This window comes from Echiichthys vipera (genome assembly GCF_963691815.1).
Source record: "Echiichthys vipera genome assembly, chromosome: 8".
In the NCBI taxonomy this organism is placed as follows: Eukaryota; Metazoa; Chordata; class Actinopteri; order Perciformes; family Trachinidae; genus Echiichthys; species Echiichthys vipera.
Genome location: NC_139833.1, coordinates 7,446,063 through 7,463,695, shown reverse-complemented (window position 1 = coordinate 7,463,695; position 17,633 = coordinate 7,446,063). Strand labels below are relative to the sequence as shown.

General features: G+C 41.9%; 1 protein-coding gene across 2 annotated transcripts in view; it reads right to left on the bottom strand.

The window, feature by feature from the left end:
* Positions 1 to 1,053: 1,053 nt before the first annotated feature.
* Positions 1,054 to 17,633, bottom strand: part of gramd1a (GRAM domain containing 1A) — a 35,715-nt gene continuing 19,135 nt past the window's right edge. For both annotated transcript variants that reach the window (XM_083918050.1, XM_083918051.1), the window contains 11 exons: positions 16,719 to 17,028; positions 14,726 to 14,879; positions 12,754 to 12,900; positions 11,376 to 11,497; positions 9,748 to 9,890; positions 7,973 to 8,076; positions 7,014 to 7,244; positions 6,659 to 6,743; positions 3,782 to 3,889; positions 3,286 to 3,406; positions 1,054 to 3,086 (listed from right to left, as the gene is read on the bottom strand). In XM_083918050.1, the coding sequence (XP_083774176.1) occupies positions 2,997 to 3,086; positions 3,286 to 3,406; positions 3,782 to 3,889; positions 6,659 to 6,743; positions 7,014 to 7,244; positions 7,973 to 8,076; positions 9,748 to 9,890; positions 11,376 to 11,497; positions 12,754 to 12,900; positions 14,726 to 14,879; positions 16,719 to 17,028 (1,615 nt within the window). In that variant the 3' untranslated portion in view covers positions 1,054 to 2,996. The remainder of the gene's footprint in view (positions 3,087 to 3,285; positions 3,407 to 3,781; positions 3,890 to 6,658; positions 6,744 to 7,013; positions 7,245 to 7,972; positions 8,077 to 9,747; positions 9,891 to 11,375; positions 11,498 to 12,753; positions 12,901 to 14,725; positions 14,880 to 16,718; positions 17,029 to 17,633) is intronic.

Sequence of the window (17,633 nt, the reverse complement as noted above, 5' to 3'; positions counted from 1 at the left end):
TTGCGGGATGAATAAAGGAATTCTTCTTCTTCTGTTAAAAAAAGATTGGTACCAGAACTTAATTATTGTTTCACTTCTAAGAGACAACCATCAGGAAATAATATTTTTTTTCTTTGGACTAATTGAAATGTTGAAGACATTTATGAAAGATTTAAGTCTCAAGTGTGAGGATTTACTCCTTTTCTCCCGTTTATATCTTTTATATCTTCTGGTTTTGGTTTGTTGGGCACAAAGAAAAGTTTGAGGATGGCTTTGGATCGTTATTCAGGAAATGAAAAAACAACTGAAGATGTCAACTTGGTTGCCTGTGGGGTGACTGTGGCTCAGTGTAAGAGTGGATTGTCCTCCATTCAAGAGATTGATGGTTCGATCCCCACCTCCCCCGCTTTACATGTCGAAGTGTCCTTGGGCAAGACACTGCACCCCGAATTGCTCCCCGTGCTGCGCATGGGTGTGTAGATGTGGTGTGGATGGTTAGATTAGATTAGATGGTAAGTAGACGTCCACTGCCATTTGGGTGAAGGTGACAAAACACTGTGAAAGCGCCTTCAGTAGTCAGCTTTTTTTTATACTTCCTAAACAATAAATCTAGAAATTAACCATCAGATTTAATAACAATGAATATAATCATTAAATGTTGATTTGCAGCATCGTTAAGTACATTTTAAAAAGACAAACATGAGATGTCTTGAATCTTCTACTCAAACTTGTGACTGTGAAACTTGAGCTTAAACAATAATTGATTACCTGAGTAATAAGTCTGGTTCGAGCTTCTCACATGTGAATTTGTCTTAATATTTGTCTTTTATGATATAAAACAGAATATTTGGGGTTTTATTAGACTGTTCGTTGGACAAAGCAAACGATTTAAATACGTCAACTTGGGCTTCGGATGTTGTATTTGACTTTTTTTTTTGGACTAAGATAACAGTCCTAACAAGAAGAAAAATGTTACTCAAATATTTCAGAGTTAAAGACACAGACTCAGAGATGAGCGAGGAGTCGTTGCATGTTTTTAGAACGTTTCATTTCTCTCCATGGTGTGGTGTACAATCACATCTTTACAGTACATTATCGTCCCCGCTCCTCATCCGCCTCTCTCTCTCCCCTCAACCAATAAATATTACACCATTTTGTCACCCATGGATGGCCATGCACAGCGTGGCCCGCATGCTTCTGTAGCCGCCATTTTCAGTGACACAGAGACAGAGAGAGAGAGGGGGAGAGAGAGAGAGAGAGAGAGAGAGAGAGAGAGAGAGAGAGAGAGGAGAGAGAGAGAGAGAGAGAGAGAGGGAGAGAGAGAGAGAGAGCATGGGTGAAGGGGAAGAGCACATAAGAGGAAAGAGCGGGGCTGAGTGGTGAGAATAAAACAAACAAACAGGGAGTACGGATGGGCGAGATGGTTTTGAGTGGGTGGAGAGGACGGGCTGAAAATAAACGACAAAAATAATAAAGATAGAAAATGAACTGAATAAAAAGAGAAGACAAGTGAAGTCAAATTAATCTTATAAACACACGCACACACACACACACAGGGGAAAAAAAACAATACTGCAAAACAAGATTCCCTTTTTCTTCACCTAGGCTTCTCCTCCTGGTTGGTCCTTTTTGTTTTGAAATGTCCGGCCCAGTTCTGCCGTTTAGGGTTTTCTACGTTAACTCCTGAACGGTTGATGTCTGGCTCCCGCGCTACAAAGACTGAGCAACCAAACGTGAAAGAGAGATCTCAACAAAAACAAAAAAAAAAAAGCTCAAGAGATATGAAACATTGAGGACTCCTCGTGAACACACTCGCACTCATCTGTCAAGTCAAAATCGTATTTGCTTGTTTCTCTTTTTTTTTTCTCTTTTCACTTGCCTCCACGCACATTCACACGCAATCCGTCATTATTAATATTATATACTACTTTGTTTGAAACATTCAAAAAGTACTAGCATCACTATTGTCATTATTGCTGTGACCAGTAATCGTTCTCGCGTAGCTCCTCTTGGTCCGCACTGCAACAGCAAATCAGAGCACAAAATACACACCAGATGACTGAAGAGCAGGACGGGGCTTCAGATCCAAAGTCATTGGTAATAATAAATACTGTAACAGTCCGAACGACCCAACACACTCATTTTGAAAGAAGATAAAACCCCCGAAAGGACTTGGAGTGGGTTCGGTGTTGGAGATTCGTCCTCAGATGTAGAATTTACATCTAAAAATAAAGGTGAAAACTAAAGTGTCTCGGTGTTGAAAGGTTCCTCATCCCCTTCCGCGAAGGATTCGCGGCCTTTGGAAGGGGCTCGACTCGAACGCGGAGGAACAAATCCCTGACGGAAAGAGCGAGAGAGGCGTCCTGCTCCCTCTTCCTTCTCTTTCTATGGTGTTTGTTCATCACATCCACACAGCAGGCGGTGCCCCCTCCCCACTTTTTGTTTCAGCAGGCGTTCACTATAGAGGCAAAGGTATCTAACTGTTCCCAGGACTAGGAGAGGAAGAGCTCCCACTTTCCAGAATCAATGATCCCTGTGAAATGTTGCACGTCTGGAACTGAAGTCTGTGATAGTCATAAAATAGGGGGTTCTGAAAATGAAGGAGGTCTGAGTTAAAGTTATTCTGAAAGGCGGTTGGCCACTTTGAAATGTCTCTATGATTCTCGAGGAGTGGATGGTCTGTATCGGCCCACCAGTGGCCTGTTTCCACACACTACGTACAGGTGACTTGCAGCTGTAGGTAAATTATTGCTGTGGTCCTGAAAGCTTCCGGAGTGAATGAGTTCACTGAAGTTGGTTGAGGCTGAAGGCGAACGTCGCCATTTCAAGTCAGTCAGGTGAGAAGAGTTGTGGTTAATGTTGTGCCCCCTTGCATGTCCCACTCCTGGTTTTTTCAATTTGGAAATGAGGGAAAGAGCAAACTGTGTGAAGTCTTTTCTACTCTACCAGTCCACCAGGGTGTGGTCGGAGATGGGAGACAGTCAGGGGGTGGGGTTGTCGACCAGAAGAGGCGGGGTTCAGGCCTCAGTCAGGGTATCATCGGGGGGATCCTGCTGCATCTCTGGGACCACGATGCCCCGGTGGAGCTTTTCTAAAGACTGCTTCATCTGGGACATAAACATGGATGGGGTGATTTGGGGGGAGTGAGAGAGAGAGGTCAGGTGAGATATACCGGATTACAAAATGCAGTGATGTGCTGGATTGTATATAACACAAGTGGTTTGCTGACTTGTCCCTGCAGATGTGCACTAAAAAGCATTTTACTTCACACAGGTAAAGCACACACACACACACACACACACACACCTGGTCGAGAAGCGTGACAGAGGACTGCAGGATCTGCTGCCACTTGCTGAGCTGAGCCTGGTGAAACTGCCTCTGAAGCTGCAGGACCTGAGCCCACTCTCCAGCTGTCTGAGGCAAAGGACTGAGGAGAGGAGGAGGAGGAGGAGGGGAAATGAGGGGAAGAGGAAAGAACAAGTGCAGAGTCATTATAATTCCTGTAACCATTAGTAACTGGCGGCTTGCTAACTGTTATCTACTGTAGGTGACACACTATCGAAACGAACGTCATACAACCGCACTTCAATAAAGCAGAACTATCCCTTTAATACTGATTATTATGAATTTCGTTTACTTACCTTACAAAAAATGAATAGAGATTTGTTGCTATACAATAACTTAAAACTCTGAGGGATATTTCACACCTCAGCTCCCACCAGAATAACTCCATCAACCTGTGACCACTCGCCAATTAACACAGAGTCTATCTTTGTACGGAAAACAGTGCCGGTGTGTTTACCTGTCAGCAACCGAGTAAGAGTGCCATGTCTCCAGTGTATGGGCCGCTCTTTCCAGAGCGTACAGCTTGTAGAAGAGCAGCATGTTAAGAGCCACCAGCACCACCAGACTGACAGGGACAGAGAGAGAGAGAGAGAGAGAGAGAGAGAGGACAGTCGTCTCATATACGGACTTGAAAATGCTCAAAAACAGCTCTTATTCACAACACAATGGGATTTTATTGCAGGAGAAATCCACCCTGACACGGATGCCAGTGTTGCAAACAACTATTACTGTTATACTGTACATGTTGCATCCCTCAGCAGAATATTTTGCTGTATTTTTGGTTTCCTATTCATAACTGCTCCAGTTTTAATGCCATTATGAAATATTTACAGTATAACACCTGGACAAGGACTAGTTTTTTAGATTTCAACAATCACACTGACATCAGTGTCTCCACTGGCACTAGCTCCCATGGACCAGAATGCAATGCAGCGTTCCCCTTTTCAAATATCTACTATAATAACCATATTTTCTCTTATGTTCACCGTAGTTACATGTGTAATAATAAGCGGACGGGGGCGCGTGGGAGTGTAAGTTTGCGTTTCGTTTCCTTAAAACTGTCGAAGGACACGACCTGCCTTTATGTGAACTATATTATAACTATATTACTATATTGTAATTAAATATACTGATACATTTATATAATAACATAGCGCTGGATGATATCGCCAACATCTTCTGTCCTGATAATGATATACTGTATATCACCCAATAAAGCATGTGTCGCAGGTAATTGCACCTATTTTGTTTACTCCAGTGTATGTTTAACTATGTCACAAATGAAAAGTATTTTCTCAATTTATCAAGAACTTCAGTGCAAAATATGATGATGAGAAATGAGAGTTAGTATGTGCTTGTTATTAGAAATTAAGACTACGTAACTGTGTATAATGATATGTCGATATACAAGTTACTTGCGACACAATTCTGATTCAGCGCTAAGATGAGATGTTTTATTGTCACTGAATTTAAAATGCAGTGAATTTTGTTTTGGCAGCAGTCCACACAGTTAAGTAGCATATATAAATAAGCACAAATAAAAACAGTATACATTATATATCTGTGCAAATGTCGAATTGTAATGAGCTGGACACTTTACAGAAACTACACTAAATATATTCATAAAGCAGTGACTAACACCATATTGACAGACAGAACAAACCTACAGACGCAAACAAAATAATGGAAAATAGAGAACCAAAGGTGGATGTAAGAACACAGTTATTACAGTTATTAACAGTTATTACAGTTATTGCATTAGCAGCAGTTATTTTAGGAGGAGTTGTTCTGTGTTCAGCAGACTGTCCACGGCCAAAAGGAAAAGGTCGTTTCTCAGTTAGTCAGTGCAAGTTTGGCTCTGAGCCTGGGGTGAACAGTGGATGTCCATGATAAAAGGGGTCCCCCATGATGTCAGAGGCCCGTCTGTGTGGAGACGACTTGGATGTGTGTCAGGTTTATGAGTGGGAAGCCAATGATCCACCGGGCGGTTTAACTATCCGCTGAAGGTCCTTTCTCCATCAATGTTACTGGTTTTTCACCTTGTTTGTAACTGGTCGTCACTATTCATCAAGCTGCAGTCTGGACGTAATAACGCTCATTATCAGTTGTTTCTTTTCCTTTCTAAAAGTGTCAAAGGGTGGATTTTTCCTGTGTTTTACAGTTTCTATTTATGCAGTCAGTGGTATAAAATCAAAGCCTCTTATACGAACCTGATACAGATCCTATTCACAAGAAGTATTGCAGAAAGGAAAAGAAAGAGAAGAGAAAAGGCAAGAAAGCCATAGTGAGGTTGTTAGTATGCACAAGATCGATATCCAACATGTCTGAATAAGGGAGCATTCAGACGCGGATAGAACGAAGACAGCAAAATAATCAAAGATATACAATCAAACCAGAGATTTGATCAGCGAGGAACTCCTGAAATTCCACTAAATCAGTGCAGTGCACATTCAACCTGCCTGTTCTGAACGGGCGCAATGCTTGGCCTCCAGTTGCTATTCCTTGAGAACCGCTCAACCAAATAATTTTACACTCGACACTGCGCTTGCTTGTGCTCCTGAGCGATACACCGGTCGTAGCTGGCTCTGGATGTGCCGCACAGGGATAGTTAAGTTAAACATCTAGGGGCCCTTTCACAAGCCCATGTTAGACTCTCCATTGTCTTTTTTGCAAGGACACCGTTGTCCACAGCGCTGTTGAGATCTGGCAATGTGAGATTACACCTGCCATGACATAGCGCGTCCCCTAGCTATCCCAGAGTTTATGTGTCAACAGCTAGCTATTTGGGACAAGGCTAGAACCAGGAACAAAAGAGTTCATTACGAGAATTACATCACTGAAGGTTTAATGTTTGAGCTACAATGTTACAACTCATTTTATACATTATACAATGTGTACATAATGAATTTCTATTAAATATGTCCCATAGATCTCAAGAACGTCCGCAGCAACACAAGTGTGAAGTCAATCGGATGAACGGTTGTCGAGAAAATCGAAAGGACAGAGTCCACCCATTTAAGTTGCATTAAACAATACAGGAAAGGACGCACTGTATAACTAAGGACACGAACCGTATGCAGGGACACATTATTTTATGTGTAAATCGTACTACGTACACTCAGAAAGACCCTTTTCTTATACAACATCTCTATTCTGAAAAGCTCATCTCATTCTGTGTGAGATGGCTGGTGAACAAGACATACGAAAAACATAGAACATGCTGGAAACTGCCTAAAGTTATTACAGCCAGAAGGGAAGCCGAGGGTTCAGAAAAGCATGGACTCAATGTCACCAACACACAGTAAACACACAGTAAACACACACTTGAACTTACATGAAGCTGACGATGAGGAGGATGGTGGATATACTGTTGGGTCCTCCACCACGTGATCGCTCTCCCAGCTTCATATACTGACCACCTAAAAAATGACAGTATAGGTTTGTTACTGATCATTGTGTTTTAAAGGCTGCAAATCAATCAGCGTGGGGAGTCTCTTTATTTCCCCCTGGAGGACTAATGTTTTCTGGAAAGCAGCTCCTGAGACATCCACTAGAGGACAGTATCGCACAGAAGATGGTTTCAGGTTTTCTTGCTTGACTGTATGAGCTTAACCATTGGTGACAGCCGAGGATTGAAGTTCCCAACACTGGCCCAAAGCCCCTCAACAGCTGTATCCTGGGTGACTTACTGGTTTCTCTCCGGTCCCTCTCCTCTCCGACTCCTCTGTCCCCTCGGTCTCCGGAGCCCATGCCTCCTCCCTCCCTCTCTCGCTCCTTCTCGCCCGGCCGTCGAGAGCAGGTGCGTTTGCGCCGACGCAGGGCCGGTGGGGTCTTGGCAGCATCCGCGCCCACTGCTTCGCCTGTGGTTACCACGGAAACCTCAGTCTGCAGGAGCGTCTCCAACTTGCTCACTTCGCTCTCTGCGTGGAGGGAAATGCATAGATGGAGGATTTGAAATACACAGGATTGTAAGGTGGGGCTCTCCGTCCGAACTGTTACAACATGGCTGACTACCAACCAGAACACATATTTAGGAAAAAAGTATTAATTAAATAAGAAAAAGTAGCACTTTAGTATCAAAACTATTTAAGTACAAATGCTTACACTTAATAACTTGGTGTTCTTTGACCAGACATTTCTGTATTTAAGTAATATTTGTGGGTACAGTGTATGCAAATATTTTTCATTTCTAAAGTTTAACGACTGGATACAAGACACTGTGATTCGAGGTGAGCACAACAGTGAGAAATGTTCCCGTCAGTAGATTAATGTGAAAACAACCCTCTAGTGTCAGACTCTGCACATGTATCATTCTGCACAGTGAAGCTCAAGTCAAGTGAAGTAACAATAAGTAGAATACTTTATTGAGTGGAGGTGGAATTTAAATACAAATCAAACATTTCTAGTGTTAAAAGCCTTGATCTGTCAAATTATAACAAGTTTATATTTTAAACATTAAACCATTGATCAAATAAACACGTCGTTTTTGTTCTGTAACATGAACCTGTGCATTTGGTTTCTATGTGTAAGTGTTTCCTGCTCACGTAGTTTCACTTTGCCTTTGTCCAGTTATTTACAGAAGGGAAATAAGCCTGAAAAGGTCAGTTCAGTTTTAAAGAGCTCTGTGCATACAGACCACGTGACTCACCCATGTGTCTGTAGTACTCCTCAATGCCGCTCCAGGTGTTCTTTTCAATCAATGCTTTCACCAGGCTCCACGGCTGCTTCCTGTAGCAGATGTCTGAGGAAACTCTGTGCAGAGGAAAAGCAAACAAAGCCTGTTTAAAACATATGTAGATGATCTAATGCGTCAAAAAAAACACCTTTCATAATCTTTATGAAGGGAAATTCAACCCGCTCTGTATTGCTCTAACATTAAATCAGAACTGTTCTCAGTTAAAGATATCATACATTTCCCATGACTTTCAGTTGTCCATTGGATTGATCAGTGTCAAAGGGAAATAGCAGTTATTACAGTAGCTTTACCTCCCTGTGAGAATACACTGATGACGTTAACACGCTGGGAACTGAAGCCACCAGACTCCATTGAAAAAAACAGGAATTTGACATCGCGGAAAGAGGGAGCTGTTGGTCTACCGCTGCCTCTATTGGTTGGTTTGTTTTTGTGTGACTTTGGTGTTTGAAAGTAACAAAACTAACAAACAAACTAGCTGATTGTAGCAGCGGTAGACCACCAACTCCTGTCTTCTGCGAGGTAAAATTACTGTTTGTGTCAATGGAGTGGGGTGGCTTTAACAAGAGCGTAGATGACAGCTTCAGTTCCCCCGGTGTAAACTTAAACAGAGCTGTGTGACGGAAAGGTAAAGTGATGAAATCCTTCTAAATATAGCATATAATTAAACTGCTCCACATAAACAACACTAGCGAAACAGGGAGTGAGACACAGACAGCGAGACAGTCAAAGCAAAACATGTCTTGCAGCCACATTGCATAATAGTCTACTGAGGCTACTGTCAGTGGAGAAACTTTTGTGTCTGCATGTTCTTTTTCTTCCTCTGGGATTGTTGATATTTTGATCTGTGCGAAGCGCTGAGAAAGATGCACTTGCTATTGACCCTGAGAGGCTGACGTACATACACCCAGTGCTGGAAGTATGTCTGGCTGGTATTGTCTGCAGAAGTGAGAAAGAAAAAGGTCATGCAAAATGGGCTGGGAAATAAAAGCATCACCACCAGTAGGTGTTTAAAATTAGTACTGACCGAATTATCGGGAAAGCAGCAAGGGGGACTTGACGAAACAAGGGAGAGAAAGCTCTGATGGGATTAACTCATATGCAAGTGTCTGGTCCCAAGGCTGAGGCACTTAATTCGCAGCAAAATAGGTGATGCAAACTGTAGTTGAGTAGTTGACGGCACACGTGTAAACAAGGATCATATGGATCAAATGTAAAGAGGTGATGAAACATGACAGTGCGCTCTCTCTCTCTCTCTCTCGCTCTCTCGCTCTCTCTCACTTCTGCGTCGTGCAGCAGACGTGCAACTTGTGCTCTGAAGATGGGTCATTGTCGGTTTGGTTTGATTTTACTGTTCCTTTTGCAAATCCTATTAACTTCATACCGCACTGACGCAACTGGCTTCTATAACATGTAGTGGTGCTGTTTATCCTTATATTGTGTTTAGTAAAAAGCATTAGCTGGAGCTCCTGTCTTGTCTTATTAAGGATAGAAAAAAAATAGAAAATGAATTGTTTTTTATCATGAAACCTACCAAGAAAGGACAAGATGAACAGAATAAATCCAGTAACAGCCGTGAAATCGATAAGCTGTCATAGGGGAGCGAAGGATTTCAACATGTGAAAAATCCTGAGTGAGACGGTCACCGTGGATTTCACAGTCAATGCGTGAGCTCAAAGCTTAATCCTTCCCACAATGATTACACCAATAAACAGCAACAACAACCCTACCTGAGACGACTCTTGTGCTTGTTAATGGAGGTGAGGCAGTATCTGTGGACAGTGTAGAAGTAGTCCTGGTAGGGGATGCCTGAGGTGATGACCTCCGAGTCCACCACGAAGCACTCGCCCCGGGCGCTGCTCTTATGCAACGTCTGAAGGCAGAAAGGAGAGTGGAGGTGCGTAGTTAATAGTATGCAAACTTTGGTTTCCTCTGATATATAACAAAACCATGATGACACATCTGCTGCAGTAGTAATGGCGTCTTTGTAAACAACTGAGTGCAACAGTACTAACGTCTTCCAGGAGACACCGAATGAAAATTGGTTATTCCCATGTTGAAACCATATCACATCTCCTCCCCTCTCTATACACAGCTGGCTTTTAATAAACAATTTTGATTTCCAACAAATAATATGAACCATTTCTTTTCTAGCATAACTTGGCCTTGAGTCTCTGTATGTTTCTGTGTTCTGTATTCAGTGTATTAATAAATACAGTGTTCTAGGGAAAAGGTAGCCAATGAACCCATTTACACCTGGTATTACCACATTCTCTAGTTCTACACTGAGATCTGACTGATATCCCATCACTCTGTCCAGCTCAAACAAACAAACGTCATTGTCTCCTCCTGCTGCGTGAGGTGGCCATCCGTCTGCTGCTGCTGCACAAAGAAGCCGCACTGCCGCACAGGAAACAGGACGGAATTGAAATGCAGTTTGGGGAAGTTATGTAGGTGTACCATCCAAAAGCACCGGCTGCTCTGGCTTCAGCTCCCAGCAAGGACACCACATCAGGCTGCACTGTGATTCAGTTTATTTCATTTTTCATTTTTCTGTAGTTTTGGCATGGAGCTGTTCTTTGTGTCTGAGCTGAAAGTTTTGCGCTGCCTCTCGTCTGGAGCCGTCAGAGGCCGGTGCTGGTAGTGGTTGAATGTGGATTCAAAACAGATTTGCGTTTAGACTTGTGATCAATGTAGTTACGCCGCATCCCTGACCATCTCTAAAAATGGTTTAACCGATCAGATTACAATCCATCCTCAGAGTGTTTCGGGTACATTTTAACGCCAGGTGTAAATGGTAACAAAAATGACAACAGTACATTGAACACTGACATGTCACAACAATTCACCAGTCAGTTTTTGATAGAAAGAATGTGATTAATTACTTCTGAACACAAAAATGATTCAAAATGCTAGGAGGAAGAAATGTACATAAGCTTGATAAACATTTCAAATGAACTTCTAGATAAGATATAACTATCATGTAACTGAAGGACGATGATGTTATAGTTTTAACTGTATGGCAGAAATGATTTGGTCTGAGCAGATGGAACATTATTTCCAGATTGTAGATATTTTATCTCCAAATTGATTTCTTCATTTGTTTTCATGATGTGTCAAGATTAATTGTTCATGTTACAATAGATAATCACTTTAAGTACTGGCGCATGCACTGGAACCCTATCTGGGCGCAAAACTGGAACCATCAGAGACACAACTAAATACGACTATGGAGAAAGTTTCCCTCCAGTTAAAGCTAAATAAGCACAGTGTTTATGCCTCAGTTATTTTCCTTTAGAAAGGCCTGTGTGCCAGAGGGCTAAATAAAGAAAAAGCCCAGTGTTTGTCAAGGACTAACCTGCGTCTCCACCACAGGGGCAGTCTTGGGGCCGAGGGGGTTGTTGAGGGCGATGGTGTAGCTAAGCACACGGCTGGTATTCCCACTGCTGCTGTCCTGCTGCCATTCACCCACCGCAAGGTCTAAGAGAGAGAGAGAAAAAAGATGGAGAACACGAGTGAGTCAAAAGGGAACAAGATTTTTAAAAAGTCCCAAGAGATTTTGTTAAAATAAGAGAGTGCAAGGACAGAAACGTCCGAGAGTCTATAAATGAAAAGGAGAGAGACCAAGAGATCCAGAGGGGTTGAAGGGAGAGAGAAAGAGAGAGAAACAGAGGGTTGATCCATGCTCCATCAAAAGAAAGAAAGAAATGCCCCAATTAGAGCTACACAGTGTTCCCAAGCGGGCTGGGCTTCCTACTGGGGGAGCCACTGGCCAATTCAACTCGACAGCTTCACCTCATTTAAACCTCTACAGAAGAAAATATACGCTGAATTTATACAAAGATTACCAAAATGATCAGCATGTCAACTCAAAAATATCTGTACAGTTACAAAGCAGCCGAAGAAGAGAAGAACCAGTAATGCAGAGTGGTTAACACAGCGTAAACTGCCAGTGTGGCGCCCTCATTAGTGGCACAAAACAGTGGGATACAGCATGTGTCTGAGGGGTGGTCAGGGGGTACTTCACTACATTTGTCAGGGCTTCCTCTCTTTTTAAGAGATCACTATCCAGGACATTTACAGGAGTTTTGCTTTAAAAGACAGCTGTTGCTCACAAACGGTTATATAATTTTCCAGTAGGGCTAAAATTGACACATTTAACCCGCTCGTCTCTGGAAAAAGTAGACTTGACCCCTCCGCCCCCTGTGGATTGACTGACATAGGAGCTGCAATACACAGGGAGCATTCCCACTTTGGAGTGTCATACGGCTGCCGTTTTTTCCAGGACACGCGGGAACCCTGACTCGTATTTTTTAGCTTCATAAAAAACATCACCAAAAAGAGGTTTCCACAAATTAAAAGATAACAAGTGGAGGTGTTTGCTGGTGTATCTCCCCTGTACTACTGGATGACGAACACTGTGGCAGCAACAGAAATAGATACCAGCAGTACATCAAATATCAGTACCAACATCAAACATCAGGCTTCAGTGACAGACAATAGTCCAGTAAGCAGCAGAGCAACAACAAACACTGGGCTCCAACCGTCAACTGTCAACAGGAAAAACTTGCTCTCTCGAGCTTAACGCTATGAAACAAGTTAATGCAAGTTCTGTTGAAATGCATTCTGGGCAATGTAGGATCTTCACAACATTATTAAAGCCATGTGTAACAGTGGAGAAAATATCTACAAGCATTTCCAAAGTTTGGACCATGACATTTGTGTGTTTTACTTACCAGTAAAGTGTCGCTGAGAGAAGAGGTGCTGGATGAAGTGTGTGTCGGCGGAGAAGAGCAAGTCGTGCAGCTTGTCCACACCGATGCGGACCACAGTGTTGATGTGCAGCCGCCCGCTCAGGTCAGCACAGAACGACTCCACCTCACCTGAAGGTCAAGAGGGAAACAAAAATGCTTCACTTTTCATTCGATTTTATTTCTATTTCTATATTTTTAGTTGTGGGTGAACATTTATCTCCGTTTTGACTCCAACTTGTCTTGTAAACGTTTTGTATTTTCTTATAATGTATCTTTTGTTTTGTTGATTTTTTACTTATTTACCTTTTCTGTTGTTGTTGTTTACACTTCCATCTTGTCTTAGTATAATTTCTGCCACTGTTTACTTTGTTCTACAGAGTGTTTTCTTCTCTGACATCAATCCAGTCACACATATGAGGGTTTATCTACTGTATTGTTGTTGGTTTTGGTAACGAAAGTGCATCCAAATGCTCACTTGCTTTGTCTGTTTGAGAGGTAGATTTGACATTTTAATAATCACACTGACTTTAGCTGTGATTATGATTTTATAACCAAATGAATTCAGGGGAAACACAGTTTTCAAATGTGTCTCTGGAGCAGTCTCTGGTTTACACATTACCATCTTCTGCTGATAAATACACACTCTGCGTTGAATGTTAAACCTCCAGGCTGTCATATGACAATCTAGTCAACTTTGAAGCAATTTTAGGTTAATCATCTGACAAACAGCCAAAACAACATGCATAAAACTTCCAAAGGGATTATTTTATTTAGTTCAGGACAGATCCACCCGCAAAGTAGTAAATCACGCAATGTTAATATCTGACGACCGTCACTGAAATTACGTGTGGAAGGAAGAAGAGGAGGAAGCAAGGAAGCAGAAAGAAAAGTCAGGATCACAGGAATCAGGTGGAAGGGGAAATAAAAGAAGTATAATAACCTTTAGCACCTTTATAAAGTTAGTTCAGTCAGAGACGTAAATGAGCACAGTAAACGCTTTACACCCCAAGTAAAGAGAACAGAGATAAAAATAACAGCAGTAACAGCATAAAAATCCCCTGGGAGTTTCTAAGTCCTTGAGGTAGATTTTTAAAAAGCTTGTCTGCAAGTTCAAAACGCCGAGTGTTGTGTTTCCGTCATCTTTGGTTCACTCAATTGAGGGGAGAATTAGATATCACCATGAAACTTCCCTATTTGATTATTTACGTAAAGATAAATATGTTTTGTATTATTATAAGTTTTCTGAAATGTAATGTTTACATATGCAAATGAGAAAAGATCTTATTAAATATGAGCTAATTTGCACACATTTGCAGAACAGAAATGTGCACATTAGATAAAAGCCAGTTTCAAAATCCTTGTTTTTTTATTTTTTTGACATATTAGAGTCAAAGATTTTTAAAGAGAGGATTTTAATATTTTATTTTTACCAGTGCATAACTCAAATATTACTGTTGACAGGGTTTTTCTCCGTGTTTTAGGAATAAAATGTTCTATAACTCTGGATATGAATGATACATGAAAGTTTAGTGTAAGTGCGACTGAAGTGGAGATTTCTGGTTTAGTGAGAACAAACTCTTTTTGAAAAGATGGCGTTTAAATATAAACTACATACATTTTGTGAGACTCTACAGATGAATAAGATAAAAACTTTAACTCCCAGATATCACCATGAAACTTTCCCAGTTGATAACTAACATTAACACAATAATGTTTTTTCAGGAACTTCTGAAATATGGTGTTTAAATATGCAAATAAGGCATTATCTAATAGTTACTGTTTGTGAATTTACTTTTCTCTTGACTGAACGAAGACATGTTATGGAAGCAAGTATCCCAAAATCTCACAACTAACCAGTGCATTAAAAAATGCTTCTGACTGTAACTTCTCACCTTAACAAAGTACATGTTACACGTACAAATATGTTGTTTAAAGAAAACACAACACCACTCACTCTCTTCTTGCGTGTCAGAGGAGTTGCTGGGGTCTGTGGGCAGTTCCTCATCGTTGGTGATGTCCAATGAGGAGAGGTTTCCCAGACTGGTGGTTGGCGGGGGCAGCATGTGATTGGCCGTCTCTGACAGACTGTCCCCACCCTCTTCCAGATTCTGATGCAGTGAGGGGGAAAAAAACGCACACCAGAAGACGGTTAGCAAGGGGTTTGTAGAGAAATCACCCCATTGTCATATGACTTGAGAGGAAAGAGGCCTCAGCTGAGCTGAGCTGACCTCGTGTTGACGCGGCCTGAGCAGACATACCACTGCTGCCGTGCAATTAATCTGAAACCGACACACAGTCAACACAGAACTCCATTTATTTCCATTAGCTTGGCTTGGGCTTGATCTGTCCGTATCAAGCTCTCGACTGGCAGGCAAACAACCAAACGGCACAGTATTCCACATCTTTACTTAATATACATCCTGTATTTCGTGTTTGGCATTTTAGGAATATATGTCTTTCACTTTGTTTTGTTTTGTTTTAGGTGATTTTATTGGTATTTTTATGTTGATCCAATGCATTATTTTTGTCTTATCAAAACACTGTCCCCATGTTTGAAATGGTGCTATACAAATAAGCCTGCCATAACCTAGATTAGATATACATTTTTAATATGTAATACTAATCTGTAGTCAACGTTTCAAGAGCCAGTGAGTTGATGAGGAATAACTCCAGCAGATTAAAGTAGTGAATTAATTTCAGTGTAATAATAAAAGTACTACGCACTATTAATGCCAGCTTGTACTGGATATGATAGCAAGTGTACAAATCAGATTTGTTAATCAAATACATCATGAATCACAGGCGGCTGGATACCATCATTTACTTGCCAACCCAATGGCATTACACAAACACAAAATCCACTGTGTTGTTGTTGATTCCAGGTGTCCTTAACGAGGTATTATCTTTGGTCATCATGAGCGGTGAAGCCAAGTGAGTCGACGGAGCAGCCAGCTGTCTACACACATCAGGCTGATGTCTTGAAACACCAACAGCAATAGCAGATTAATCTATTCTCCATCTCTACTTAGTTGTAGCATTTCCTACCAACAGTCTACCGCTCTATGAGACAACCTGTAGTATTTGAATACTACTAATGATGACAGCCCCAAAGGTGGTGCAGGTCTTTATATTTTTTTGCATTACTATGTTGCACAGTCTGACTTAGTGATGCCAAGTTCATGAACAAAATGGTTCTTTTGAATGCCTCGTTGGTATGAACAAAGGAAACAGAGTTGTACTAGAGAGCCGTTCTCTGTACTATTGGGCCCAAATTTCACTGTCGCCCTAGATCTGCAGTTTATGCTCGCTTGAACACTTACGCCTCCCCCTGCAGCTGTGACAGTCGCAACAGTGGCAGTGGAAACAGCAGCAGCTGCTACACTAAAAACACACCAAACACACTTTTGTTGACACTTTAATCCAACATGTGTGACAGGCAGGCACACATGCGCAATGTCTGACCCCTCCCCCTCAAAAAAAGCATTTAAAAAGAATGATGTGCCACTGTTTTGAACAGTTCTCGGATAGAAACAGAGCCATGAGATCTGTCGTTATTCCCATCACTAGTCTGATTCACTGGATGTAGACCATTGGTATCAATCCTGCCATTGGGTGCTTATTTCAGCTGGCATTCTCCTCCCCTTCCATCATCTCCACTGTCTATTTTGCAAGGGCACCAATGCTGCATCCGGGGTTTAGCACCATTGTGATTAGTTTAAAGAAAAACAAACAAGCCAGCGCATTTTATCCTATCCCAGAATGTTAACTCATCCAACCAGACTCTTCACTGGTTGGACGAGTTAACATTGGATGACACACAGCGCTTTGGAGATTGGTCTGGCAATGTGAGAAGCAGTGAAAAAAAGACATCTAATGAGATCAAATTATGCACATTAAAGACCAGCTCATGCAATGTGGTATGTGTGAATGTCAAGAAAAACACTTACAAAGGAGGCAGCAGCAGAGGCCGGAGCAGAGGCTGAGGCGTTGGTGGGAGTGGTGGAAGGCAGCGAGCCGTGGGAGCTGGGCGGGCTGGGATCAAGCGGGTCAGAGCTGAGTCTGCGTCCAGACGACGAAGGCACCTCTATGGGCAGGAAGGAGGCGGAGAAAGGGGGAGAGGAGCCTCCGAGGTTGGGAGCTGAGGCAGGGCTAGCTAGACCGCAGGGCAACAGGGGAGGGGGAGAGCTGCCCGTAGAGGGAACCGACACTGAGCTCAGGTCTAGTAGATCTGTAACCGACACTGACTCGTCTCCTGGCCTGGGGAACACAGGGAGAGGAAGTGAGAGTGAGTGAGACAGAGGCACGTACAGAGAAAGTCTGTGAGAGAAAGACAGAGAAAGAGCCAAGTGTTTGTGAAAGAACTTAGAGACAGAGGTGGGAAATCTTTAACGGTGCAGGAATTTAATGCAACCATTATGCTAGCTGATGAGTAATTAATGAATAACTTGGATAGGGTCTGCAAAACACAAACAACAGCGCACAGGCAAATTCTCACTAATCAGGAGCTTTCTATTTGGGTAAAGGAAGAGCAAACTAACCCCTCAAGCTACATGCATGTCAGCTGTTCTGGTGGTATTTACACATACATGCAGGATGAGAGCCTCATTGTTTTCTCTGCTGCTTTTTCTATTAGTAAGTAAGTAATTGTAATTGTTTTAAATAACTGGTACTTCTTTAATTGGTGCTTAACCAAATTTTCTACAAAAAAAGGAAGAGATGCACAGTACTTAACTTCAACAAGACAACCAATAGTATATAGTACAATAAAGGAAAACACAAGTAAAAGAAACATTTCCTGGCCATCTGACACAAGCTTCACTTATGTTTGTAACATTCTCAAATTTCACATCACACTAACACAA